The sequence below is a fragment of the Pseudochaenichthys georgianus genome, chromosome 8 (genome assembly GCF_902827115.2).
Source record: "Pseudochaenichthys georgianus chromosome 8, fPseGeo1.2, whole genome shotgun sequence".
In the NCBI taxonomy this organism is placed as follows: domain Eukaryota; kingdom Metazoa; phylum Chordata; class Actinopteri; order Perciformes; family Channichthyidae; genus Pseudochaenichthys; species Pseudochaenichthys georgianus.
Window position 1 is genome coordinate 7,215,544 of NC_047510.2, and position 13,571 is coordinate 7,229,114.

A 13,571-nucleotide genomic window follows, 5' to 3' on the forward strand; every position below is an offset into this window, starting at 1 on the left:
TACCTTTGACTCCACTAGATGTATTTAACACATGGTTACTAGCTACTTTATACATATAAAAACACCTTATTGATGCGGATATGATGCAGTACAGTACTAATAATAATAATTAAAAGTAATGACAATGTTCTTAATATTTGGATGAACATAAAAGTGATTCGACATGTATTTGTTGGTGCTGAAACAGAATGATATTGTATAATAGTAAAAAACCGACATTGTGCATAATGAGTACATTCACTTTTGATACTTAAAGAGCAACTTGCAGGTTTTTTTTTAAATATATTTATGCTTAACCTTGTCTGAAAATTACAATTAAAAAAGTTAATGCAGGATTTGATAATTTTTACAAGAATAGGCGCGTTCACACCGCAGTACTTTTCCCACAAAGGTTCATGAGAACTTAGTTCATGAGAACTCTTTAGTTCTCATGAACTAAGTACAGATCGCGTTCACACCGGAATAAGTCCCTGGGGGAGGATTAGGCAAATGAAGCCGCTGACGTCACTACTTCTTCTTCTTCTGCTTTGGGCTTACTGGCAGGCCGCAAACTACTTCACGGCGTATACTGCCGCCCAAAGTCCCCGGCCGGAAGTCCCCGGAGTTGGGGACTGGCTTCAGTAGAAGCTGCTGGGACTCCCAGCAGCTTCTACTGAAGCCTTCCGAGTAAATCGCCAGAACGCCGACACCTCCTCATCTCCACCGCTCCCATGTTTTATTTTGTGTTGCCATAAGTTAGTCTCTCTGCGTTTCTGCGCTGGGCTAATGCTAATGCTAATAATGCTAATGCGAGGATAATAAAATGGCGGCTTCACAAAACTTTTTGGGAGTTTTACGGGGCGTGGTTTGCAATTCGCCCAGCCAATCAGACATAGGAACCTTTTTTCCCACGAAAGTCCCTGCTCTCTAGCAGGGACTGAAAAGGGGGTGAAAAGGTTCTCATTAACTAATTTTAGTTCCGGCTCTTTTTGGTGTGAACGCAACATTTCGGAACTATATCGGACCTAAAGTGGGAAAAGTACTGCGGTGTGAACGCGCCTATAAGGGCAGGAATTCAGAGGGAAAGGAGCCGTTTTGAGCTCTGCTACTAAAAACTGCTTTTTTTTTAACGTCAAACGCGTCATATTACGTCACATGGGGGGGCAACTTTCTCCGACTCCTTCTCTGCCCAATCTGCGGTAGTAGTTTGTAGTTGGTTTGAGCGGTTGTGATTTAGTGAGCTGCTATTTTTTCGGTAATTGTACATTGCATTTCACCATTTGTAATCATGGTTAGTGTCAGGACATCGAGTCCACAGTTTCCCTAACAGGAAAAGGACCGAGCGTGGTCGTTCCTGCGAGGTGCATCCACCTTCCTGCAGCACATACTCTCCACAGCTGAGGCCTATCAAACAAAACGTTTATCAGGAAACCGTATTACATCGCTCTCCCCCCTTCGCTCCTCTCTCTCTCTCCCCCCTTCGCTCCTCTCTCTCCCCTCCACATAGTGTGGAGTTGCATTAGGTAACGCGAGATACGGCTGATACTTGCGCATTAGTTTCTGTTATGGGTCAGTATCAACAGTCCTGCCAGTAACGTTACTATAGTATCAATGCTACTTTAGTTATAGCCTGATATATGATAGCTATCTTTACAATGTTGTGATGAGACCGACGTTAGCTAACATTAACTGTAGCTAACGCCGGGTCACTCACCAAGACAGCTGCCCTGTTCTCCACTGGTTCTCCTCACACCACAGCTCCATTTCTCTCCGATGGCCGTTATTTCCTCTAATCCTTGGCTGCTCCTGGTCTCTTGGACGCATAGCAGGCTCATAATTATAATCATATGCATTCGAATATATATATGTTCAACCTCTTCTGTGTCTAAAACTAGCATTGTGATCCATGTTTATTCATACGTTAGACCGGCCGCTCTCCCCCATGTTACGTCACACGCGGGAGGTCACGTGGGGAGGCTTTTTTATGCGGAGGTAAAAATGTCTTACAAAAACGACACCAGATGTCACTGTAGTGTATACTTCATTTTCCTACACATTTATTCACTTGTGTGTCTAACCTGCAAGTTGCTCTTTAAGTACAATCTGCTGATAATACTTCAGTATTTCTACGTAACATATTTTATTCAGGATTTTAACTTTATATAATGGTTTATTAAGAATATAAGATGTATTTCTATTTCTTTGTATCGAAGTCAAGGAGCTGAGTATTTCCTCCACCACTTTGTTTATGGTTCTTTGTGATTGAGTGAGTTACTATCAGACCCTGGTGCCCCCTGCTGGGAAACAAAGGACACCGCAGGGGAGCTCACCTCCTGTAGTGCTGTCTGAACTGCTCCAGAGCATACACAGTGAACGGCCTGATGGACTTGTGAGAGGGGAATCCAGCAGTAGACGACAGCTTCACCATGTGTCTGTTGTTGTCACAAACATACAAGAGCAGACAAGTTTATATAACTAAGGATACATATCCAGCATCTGAATCTCATTATATAAATACTAATAGTGTGAAATCAATAGTGACTCACTGTCCGGAGTTGTGCATGACCACAGGCCGGTCACAGGAGAGGCAGTGAAATCTGTCCACCAGTTGTCTGGAACGAAAACACAAAGACAGCTGGCATTGACATTTCTTGTTGATTTACACATTTTGCAACACCTATGAGTATGTCTAATTGGATATGGCAGAAAGACTACTTAAAAGATGGCATTATATTAATAACACATATTGCCAACCAACTTTCAATTTTACAGAATGAAAGTGAATTACAGCCTCACAATCATTGTGACCTTTCACAATAAAAGCCCTGGACATACACGGCATCAATGATTATGGAAGCAAATTCCCACAGAGGATAAAAAAAATAGCTAGTTTAACTTTTATAAAAGGCCGTGCGTCTCCAAGATGCACTATGAAACAAGAACTATTTTCAGTTGTTTGGTACTAACAAAATGTGTATTGTATACTCTTTTACCTGCAGGGTATTGCGATACCTTTCTAGTGTTGTTCTTTTACACTAGCAGGTGCAAACACAATCTAAAAAAAGAGTGATGTCAGCGCTTACTTTCTGATACCAGCAGCGTCCTCCTGCTCTGGAGTTCCCTGACCCTGCAGCTTCTCCTGGATGCTCCTCCAGCGATCCTCCAGCTGCTTCTTCACAGAGTTCAGCTCGATCCTGTTCAACTGCAGAAAGGTGAGGAGTGAAACACCACCTCGCATAGAGTCACAGATCCCTCATGTGTATTACAGCGTCAGATGTTTACCTTACACTCCATCTCGGAGGAGAGTCTTTCGATGACTTTGTGCCAGTCCTGCTCCTGGCCTGTCACCTTGTTCAGCAGCTCCTGGAACATGGCGTTCAGCTGCTCCGTCACTGAGTCAAACTGCAGGCGGCTCACTTTGCCGTCCGGACCACATTTAGATGCCTTTTTCTGGTTTGGAGACAACCAGAGGAGGTTCAGGACAAACAGGGTCTTAAGACAACAGGATGTCCCCATCTGAATAACTCAAAGAAAATGTGTTTGTGATTCAATAAATATTTTACCACAGCAGATTGAAGCTTATTGTGCAGATTACATTTTACACCTACATTTATTAATATAGCAGATGCAAAAGCTTTTTCTACAGCAACAACAAAAGTACTTTATTCACCACCATTTTTCATGTGTGGATGACTTCAAATAAAATAACATTACGCATACGCGTGTACCAATGAAAAGTACATGCAGAATTCTCAAACAAAGAATTTCATAAAGCAAATGTTTTCTTGAATTCAATAATATGAATTACAAATTCAGTTAAAAAAATCTGAAAAAGCATAATAAGTGCGAACAATTATGGTAATTATAGTACAAATAAAAAAGAAAATACAAAGACAAACCTCGAAATACAGAGACGCTAAAAAAAAGTCATTCCATTGTATTCATTGTATATGTTTCTATTTAAAAATAATAATAAATGTATTTATTTGAAAATAAAAAAAACGTTCTCTTTATTTAATGTAATTTATTTATTTGTATGTTGATACCATAGACTGTATATATAGGTTGATACATATGTTGATCCTCTCTCCTCTCAGCACATAGTGCACTTAGTACAGACTGGGAACGATTAATCGAATATTCGAAATTATTCAGGTATTCGAATATGAGTTATGAATATTTTTATAACATTTTTTTTTTTTGGGAGTGATGCCTAAGTTGATTACATATTATCAAATTGAACAATTCAATGTATACGGCAGTGCCATAGCTAAATGTGTTAGGTCTATAGGTGTGTTTTGCTCCGCTCACCGGTCCCTCACAGCGGGCAGAGCTGCAGCTGCTGATCTCTCTCTCTCGCATCCGGTTATACTTCACCTGCGTTTATGTCCAAATCAATCAGGTCTAGCTAGTTCTAGCCAATGATATGGCTGCTGCCCCTCCCTACACGCAGATCACGTAGACTCAAACCTCATCCTATGCCCAAATGCGCTCCGCAGCCGTTGCGAGGTTCCGGCGCTAACAGTTCATGAGCGTGCTCCTCCGCCCCCTGTCAACACTCGCGACACATGAGTGGCCAGCCTAAACAACAATAAGCGCTGCTTGGCAACCGTGTGTGGCGGCAATGTACATAAACATTTTGACAGGAGAGATTTAGTTTTGCCGGTATTCAACATATTTTACCAGTCATAGTCCGGTAATTATTTACCCTCTAAGAAGAGTCCTACACAACAGACATGGCGTCAAAAAGGAGTAATGTGTGGAAATATTTCGACCAGGTTAGTGAGTGTGGTGTAGAGGTCAAACTATGCCAAATTAAACTTATATATACACATGCTATACCTTGCTATACCTGCAACCTCAGTTCCAGCTGAGAGGGTCTTCTCTACAGCTGGCCTGATTGTGAATCGCCTCCACACATTAAAGCCTATAGCTGTCAAACTGTGATCACCAGTTCAATACATTTGACAAATTCGACTTGGTTTCTACACTTATTTGAACATGTATGTATTTATTTCCACAAATTATTGAAAAAAAATTGGGTAAAAACAAAAAAAAATGTTATAAACGTTTTTTGGGGGGTCGAATATTCAAATATACATTTGATTTCAAATTCCCATCCCTAGTACAGACCTGCCTGTATCCACAGTATTTATGTTTTAGTGGTAAAAATGAACCCACTTACGATTTCACTCTCCACCATCTGCTTGTCGGCCTTCTTCTCCTGCAGCTCCTCCGTCGTCTTGTACAGCTCCTGTGGAAACAACAACAGTTATACTCAGCAATAATCAACATAAGGAAAGCAAAAAACCTACTCTTATTTAATCAATTAGGCTTATTTTTGGATTCTTCTGTATATTACTAGCAAATATAACCTCTGCAGGAGAATGCAAATAATTAGATCGTTTTGTTTTTAAAGGTGAAAGGCCAAAATAATAGTCAACCATTTCTGTTAATATTTTTTCTTTTGATATTTAACAGATTCCTGTGTAATAGCATTTAACTTGATTTTATCGTCTGTAATAAGTCAATAGATAAATAATGCAATATGTAGAGTTGTTGCACATTTTCAGTATCGATACCATTATTTAAACAAAACCTAGTAATCGAAGTGTGTCTATTAATTATCTTGAAAGTAGGGCTGTCAAGTTAACGCATTAATAACGCGTTAACGCAAAAAAAAATAACGCCACTAATTATTTTGACGCGATTAACGCATGTGTATTTTTTTGTCCTCGGCCGCCCCGTAGTTTCAGAGTATTTTCGAGTTTAAAATACATTCGACAAGCTGATGCTGACAGCATCAGCTTGTAGACCAGGGATCACCAACTACATTTGTCATTTGAACATGCACACCTTACGTATTGTTGTTGTTAGCATCTGGTGCTAGCTAGCTGCGCTAACGGATATAAGGAGCTGTTTCAATGAAAACAGAGGAGCGACATTTCGCCAACAACTGCGCCGAGCACTTGACTTTATGCAGGAAGCCAGACAGTGGGACATTGTACGAACAGTCAGCACACTCAGCACGGATAGTGCGCGCAACATGATTGCAGCGTCCAGGCAGCCTTGAGTTGCACATAGCTCCAACGATCCATCACGCGCGCGCGCGCACGCACGCACGCGCGCACACACACACACACACACTTTGTATTGTATTATTGTATGAGAGGTTCCAGGTTGAATTGTTGAATTGTTATGTTTAATATTCATGAGAATATTTGTCATTGTTCCAATGATAATAAACAAACATTTGCATAAAGCATATTTGTCCACTCATATGTTGACAAGAGTATTAAAAACTTGAAAAATATCCCTCTAAGGTACATTTAGAACAGATACAAAATGTGCGATTAATCGCGATTAACTATGAACAATCATGCGATTAATCGGGATTAAATATTTTAATCGACTGACAGCCTTACTTGAAAGGCATTACTTCACCGTAAAAATACAAAGGTTTTTTTACCTCTATGTGGCTCTGTTTCTGGCTGTTGTCCTCGTGCAGACATCTTGTGGTTTCAGTAAGTTTTTCACAGTCTGTCTGAAGCTGCAGGATCGCATTCTGCACGTCGTTCACCAGCTCCCCGTTCTGAAGCACACATACACACTGTTATAGACACATAGTCATATTCAAATATACTTCACAGCGGTCCCAGCTTCGACATCACATTCGCTGAAAGTGAAGTGTTGCATGAGTACAAAAAACATGACTGAACCTACCACAAATGTATCTTTACAATTCCCAATTTACACACATAGCTTAATAAACAGCACCGTAAAGACTTATGTATTAACGGTAGCATTTTAGTGGAAATTATGTTGAATATCACTATCTGATAAACCACATCTGAACCAAATATCATATTCAAAACAGTGATTTCAAAGAAACTCAATTCACTACCTAACGTTTCAACTATTGGATGAGTTTGTATGCAAGTTTCAGTAATCATGGCTCAGTCCCTCCCAAAGCAGCTGGACTTGTTTTATTCAAACATTAACGATCCCACATGTGACTGATTACCAGAGGTTAAACACCTGGGACCACCCCCACATCAGTCCCCAGTGCTCATCACAGATCCCATTACCTACCATTTTAGAGTGCAATGATTGTTCTACATTCCATAACCATGGTGTCCGTTACCTCCACCGGTAAGAAGTGGTAAAAAGCCTTTAGGACACGTGCACACTGCAAGCCTTAGCGCTTCATTTGGATTTTTTGCTTATTTCTAATTTTTTTCTTTTAGCTGTTTAAGTTCTTTTTTCACGAGGGCCTAGGAGGTGAACTGGGACCTCTCCAAGTGCCAGTCCACACTCCATATTTTAAGTCTGTTCGGGGACTTGAAGCAGCGACCCTACCACGGCCAGTCCAAGCCCCTACTGACATCGCAGCCATCTTCCATGTTTGTCATCACACAGTGATTCAGCAGAGCAGATGTGTCACCAATATCCATCTAGAATCATTTTTAAGACATGTAGAGTTCACAGTATTCATCTATTCATGTAATACTCACCAGAATCAACCCAGATATAAACCTTAAAGCACCACACGCCTAGCACGCACAATATTAAATGACACCTGACCAATACTTCACATTAGTTTTCCGGAACATTCTGCCGGTCTGTCGCTGGATGCATCGCACTTGAAGTTTCTGCACTCACTTTATCTGTGTGTGGCAATACGCATTTCAGTTGCTATCCAATGTTCAGTTGCTGTGTTGCTGTGTTGCTGTTTTGCTTTTTGTATATCTGTTGAATACCAGCAGTGAAAACAAATACCCCCCTGGGACAGTAAATCTGAATCTCATCTATCTTGCCTCTCCGTCGTTGGGCGGCTGAGCCCTGCCTCCGCTCTGCTGCTGGAGCATGCTGCTCACGGCGTCCTGCAGCTGCTCATAGTGCTGGAACAGCAGGCTGAGCTTCCTGGCAACGTTCACCGGTTTGCCTGTGAACGCTGAGCCGAGTCCCTGACTGTCATCGTCGCCCTCATCCTGTCCCACCTCGGACAGGTCAGAGGTCAGCGACTGCGTCATGTCCTCCAACATGCCTCGCAGGTCGTCCAGCTGAGGTCAGAGGGCAGACAGCTGACGTTAGACTCAAACTTTTTGAATTGTGTTTAACTACAGGTAAACAGTAGCAGGCCTGTCGGTGCTGCAGCACCATATCAGTATCTGACCTTCACTTAATGACCCTGTGTATCCCTGTTGTTGACTGCCCCCCCCCTAAATGTCCCTCCTGTCTGACCTGATTCTGCAAGTGCTGGACTTCTGTTCTCTCCAAAGTTAAAGCCTGTTGAGCTTTGAGCTGCTTCAGATCCTCTTCCAGTTTCTGCACAGACCTCCTGCACATGACGGCACGAACATGAACACAGAACATCGACTTCTCCGATCTGAACACTCACAAAGGACTAAGTATATCAACGCAACGTGGAAAAAGACCCCACATTTAAGGGATAACAATAAAAAATAAATGTCTATAGATTTAGAAGTGCAACATTTATCTTCAGGTTTTAATTTCTAACAAATCAACTTCACTGATTATAATAATAGGTTATAATAGTTTGGAGTTTTCTATCCGTTTTTGTTTTATTTTTATTTTTAACATTGTGATTTCATTTTAGTTTGCCTTCCGTAAGCATCTGCTTGTTTAAGATTGGTAAAAATTGATCTGATAAAATATCAAAAACAGTTATGTTGTTATTTAATTCTAGAAGATTTTGAAATTGGAAAACATAAGCACAATTCATAATGAAGGCTCTGCTGGAAGTTTCTGTGGTTGCTGTCTCCCACCAGGTGATATTTAAATATTCTTTATCTAATTGTCATGGGTTTATCCTCAAGAAATACATATTTTTATATTTTGTTCAACTTTACAATACTTTTTTTTTTTCTTATTCTGATTTTAGTAATACAAGTTTACAATAATAACCTTGTACTGGTGATGGGGAAACTTTTCTCCAATATTTCACTGAGGCAAAATGCAATCAAACTGGAAACATTTCATGTGAAAACATTCTAAACATACAAGTCCCACTTTGTTACCATCAACTGTTAACAACCACTACATCTGTTGCATCTTTCTTGTCTGCTTGAGTTCTGAAGGATGTGGCTCAGCTGTTGAGTCGATACATATTCTAGAGATGCATCCCTGTCCCTGTGCTTCCTCCTGTCGTTACCTGAGGTAGGATATTTGCTGTCTGAGCTCAAGAGAGGCTTTGCTGTCTGCCTCCTCGCTCCCTGGAGCTGCCTCTGAACTGGATTCTTTGTCTTGACTCGACATGTTCATAAACATGTCCTCCAAACTGTCCAGCTTGGGACAGACACATCGTTTGGATCAGAAAACATAGATTACTGAGCAGTGTGCGCTGATGTTCTTAAGTTTCTCACTCACCTTATCCCGGTCTTTCATCAGGTTGTCTATTAGAGCTTTCTGTTGGTTCAGCTGATCCATCATGTTATTTGATGCATTCCGTGAACCTAAAAGTTCAATATGACATCATTAGTACAAGTCAGGGAAGTAAGTAATAGATCCAGGACAGGTAACTGACAGGTTTTTATTAATAATGATGAAAAAAATAAATAAATCTAAAGGCTGTCAATTAAAGTCGGTCTCTGGTCATCTTTTCTCTCCATGCCTAATAAATGCATAATTTATAGCAGGGGTCGGCAATCTTTTTGATATGAAGTGCCATTCAAAAACATTTCTTTTACCAGCGTGCCGACGATCGTGAATTATCAACGGGGGGAGGGGGGGTGTGAAGAGCTTGACGCCCGTGAACTGTCAACAGGAGGGCGGGGGGAGCCTCGCTGCGGGGAAGCAGTGTGTGGACCTGTCAGCGCAACTTACATGATGCCGAATTTCACAAACAAATTTAAATAATTGGTTTAAACGGGATAATAATTCTCCAGAACACACAGATGGCCAGTCCGCCCTGTGTAGCATGTTATTTCAATGAGAGATGAGCAGATCGCCACTGGGCTTTCAACTAAAGGCACAGCCACGCAAAAACTGCGGCATTTGCACAGCTCCTTATGGGTACTGCAGTTAGTGAAGTGCTTTCCTCTCTGGTGAAACGATCAGCACCACGGAGGGAAGCGGCAGAAAGTCACCTGGAGTTAAAGAGAGCGGGGCTGCGCTGCGTGCATGGCTTCCTTCTGCAGGTAACGGGGAGACGCGCTCTGGCGGCGGTCTCGTTCAGGATCCCAAAATACAATTTAAATATTTTGCACACTTATTCCTAGTGTGTACTGGTTACGGTGCCAGGGGTTGCCGACCCCTGATCTATAGGTTTGTTGAGAATATATCAAATGTGTTAATGAAAATTAATTTCTATTTAAAATTCCTTACTATCATAAAGCTAAATGATCTTTAATCCCATGCAAGAGCATCTCTACTGTAGTGTCTTTTCTTTTTGTTGGGTTTGGTACGTTTCTGGGTATCCACCTCTCTAAAACCACTTTGAATACTGAAACGCAAAAATCCTACACATTTTTCCATTAGATATATTTAATATATTTTAGGGAAAAAGGCTTTTTTGCAGAACCTTTTTTATGATATTATTGTTGTAACTCCTAGTTTTGCAAATTAGTTTTTATAAAGACCCTAACCCTTTATTGCAGTTACAGTGTTGAATGGGGCCAGATGTGAACCTGGTTCCTTCGCTTTGGGACGTAGCCTCAGCACATGGGCTAACAGCTCTACCAACTGAGCTACTGTGTATGGCAGCCCATTTTTTGTTGTTGTTTATTTTTGCCTATTTGTATGAAATGTGCAATATAAAAAACTAAAGTGAAGTCGAAGGTTAGTGGCTATATTCTGAAGCAGCATATTTCCCAAAATATTGGAGTTTTCCTTTAAAATAATGTGATGTAACCTGATGTTGAATAACACTGCCTCTAAATATATAAAACGTTGTGCTATATACACACACGTGCAATATACCCTTTTACAATTCACACTTTATTTTTACTCTCAATTTATTTACAATTGGCGAACAGTACCAGCTACCTCTTTCATTTGACATGGTCTTTTTCTTATAAATATATTCTGCTACTCTTTTTACCATGGTTTACTTATTGTTTTTTGTTTTACTTATTGTTTTTTTTATTGTTATTAACGTGTTCATATTTGGTTTATTTTGTAAGATGCAATTCTATTCTCTTCACTTTATCTGCACTACACTTCTGCTGTTGTAATAATGTAAATGCTCCCGTTGTGGTACAAATAAAGGAATTCTGATTCTGTATAGATAGGAATTAGCTTTGTTAGCTTGTAGCACGAGGAAATCCTCTACCAGGACACATGCTATGTAGGTATGTGTGAGTATTCTTTTAAGGTTGCTCTTTAAATGTTTACACTCAGACACAACAATCTCTCATGTAGACGTATAAGTCAACAGTCATCTGGTGCTATGCCACTACCTTTGTTAGTGATGAGCTCTTTCAGGTGCTTCAGCTGTGCCGGTTCCAGCTTTCCTTGTTCCAGCGCAGCAACTCGAGCTTCCAGCTTGCTGAAACTCTCTTTCAGTTTGCCCATGTTCCTCAGGGCATCCACCGTCTCTGTGTAACGCTCCGAGCCGCTGGCCTTCCGAGGCAGGAGCGTAGCAGCAGCCGTCCCGTCTGTTTCAGGATCAGTCTGCTGTGGGGGCCCTGAGGGGGCTGAAGGAGCCTCTGTGTCCAGAGAACCAGGAGCTGTGGGCCTGCTGGGGTCCTCCAGGGGGCTGGGGGAGGCGGGTGTGCTGGTGTGAGAAGGCGTTGTGTTTGCAGCAGTGAAGCTGCCGTGGAAAGGTGTGTGTGTGGGTCTGATCTCTTTGGCTCGATCGATAAGTCCTGAATTTACAAGGTCCTGCAGAAACGTAGAGACAAGGAGACAATACACAGGATTGTGCTGAATGATCACTTTTATCATGTTTGAATCAGTCTGTTGGTGGTAAAGACAATGCAACACAAATCTGAACCTTTGAATTCTTCGACAAAGACACAATGTCTGATATGTTTGAAAACTGAAACATTGACTTTAATTAAATGTATTATGTCAACAAATTTCACATAAATGTATTTGGATAGTTGAAAGCAATAATATTGCGTTTTTGTTATTTAAACTTCATATTATTGTTTTCAACTAACCTAATACAGTTATGTGAAATCTGTTATTAATTCAAGTAAACGTTTCAGTTTTTTAAGCGTAGGGCTGAACAAATCTTTTTCCTTTACTGTACTAGTTTTAACCCGGCTTTTCGGATGAAGCTTTCACTTCACTCTCAATCTTAATCACTCTCACTTTCAGAGAACTCAGAGATGTGAATACAGTGGTTATTGAGTCAAATGAGTCATTCATTTCCCATGGAACCAACTTTCTTTAATAAATAGAACTTGTCATTGTGTCAGTGCTTGCTTCCTTTTCTTTGCAGCAAACTCTTTTTTGAGCGCAGTGAAAATGTGGTTTTTGAAAAGCTAAAAAAACAACACATATTGTTTGTAGCAGAATAATTGGTTGGATAAAAAAATTATTTTTGAGTGTTTTGAAGATAAATATTTTTTCTATAAATGTTTACTTTTGGACGCTCTGGAGTTATTGGAAACAAGTCTGAAACAGTCCTACTAACGTATATTCAACCTCTAAAAATATTATAATACTAATAATATTCAAGTACCCTAATCATTATCTGCTTTAAATGTGGTACATGGATGTGGAGTCTTATAGGCAGCGGCTCTGTGCATACATAGAGTCACCGTCTTCTACAATGAGGCCTTTTGAATGCTGATTTTTGACCCAGCATCACTTCGATCCCCTTCAACGTTGTAGCAATATCTCAAAAGACAGACTCAATGCATGTCAGGAGTTTCCGTCCCAGTCTGAGGCTGAAAGCACGCTTCATTCTCTCACTGACGCTTACTGAACTCTGTTTGGATCTCACCTTCTGCAGGATTTCTCTCTCGCTGAGCAGCGATGACTGCATGACGTCCCAGGTCACACACTCACTCAGCTCCTCGGGGGCCGGAAACTTCTGGAATGCGTCCTTCAGAGATTTCTGTCACAGCGACAACAGTTTTAAAGCAATTTTTGGAAAATCTGTCATTGGCAACTTTTGTAAATGTATCGGAAAATAAATAATCTCAACACACTCACCACAGCTTCCTGCAGAGCGTCCACCTGGTGGCAGCACTTCTCCACTTCGGAGATGCTAACTGCCTCAGCACCAACCTTCAGGACAAAACAGAGGGAATACATGACTTCCTTTACACTGGGGGGGGGGGGGGGGGCAGGTCCACATAAAGACCTGCTACTTCCCTCTCATCAATATAACTGATAATAAATTACTAAAATCTCTGTCGTAGGCATGTCCAAAAAGAAAGAAAATATACGTACATGTCTGCCACACCCTGATCATATATCACCTTTATGTATTATATAATGTTAGATACACTATATTGCTTGTTTTTGTGTGTGAAACCGGTAGAGCAATTGTTCTACCTTCTCATGTTTGTGGAGGGTTACTTTGAAACATCTCACGAAAGATAGCTGGCATCTGTGCTTCAACATTTTTTTTTCTGGCAATTAATCAATTTATTTACTTAAATCTCAGAGCAGAT

The 13,571-nt window shown here is 40.8% G+C and overlaps 1 protein-coding gene across 3 annotated transcripts in view; it reads right to left on the minus strand.

Annotated features, from left to right (window-relative positions):
• The window catches only part of LOC117450645 (glutamine-rich protein 2-like), a 40,408-nt gene that overhangs the window by 15,149 nt on the left and 11,688 nt on the right, over positions 1 to 13,571 (minus strand). The window contains exons 3-15 of one of the 3 annotated variants that reach the window (XM_034088516.2): positions 13,108 to 13,182; positions 12,896 to 13,009; positions 11,400 to 11,823; positions 9,370 to 9,455; positions 9,155 to 9,288; positions 8,224 to 8,320; positions 7,797 to 8,042; positions 6,449 to 6,571; positions 5,165 to 5,233; positions 3,262 to 3,429; positions 3,063 to 3,181; positions 2,526 to 2,591; positions 2,310 to 2,411 (exon numbers count right to left, since the gene is read on the minus strand). In XM_034088516.2, coding sequence (XP_033944407.2) covers positions 2,310 to 2,411; positions 2,526 to 2,591; positions 3,063 to 3,181; positions 3,262 to 3,429; positions 5,165 to 5,233; positions 6,449 to 6,571; positions 7,797 to 8,042; positions 8,224 to 8,320; positions 9,155 to 9,288; positions 9,370 to 9,455; positions 11,400 to 11,823; positions 12,896 to 13,009; positions 13,108 to 13,182 — 1,823 coding nt within the window. The remainder of the gene's footprint in view (positions 1 to 2,309; positions 2,412 to 2,525; positions 2,592 to 3,062; positions 3,182 to 3,261; positions 3,430 to 5,164; positions 5,234 to 6,448; positions 6,572 to 7,796; positions 8,043 to 8,223; positions 8,321 to 9,154; positions 9,289 to 9,369; positions 9,456 to 11,399; positions 11,824 to 12,895; positions 13,010 to 13,107; positions 13,183 to 13,571) is intronic. The other 2 variants (XM_071203944.1, XM_071203945.1) reach the window with 2 other exon arrangements.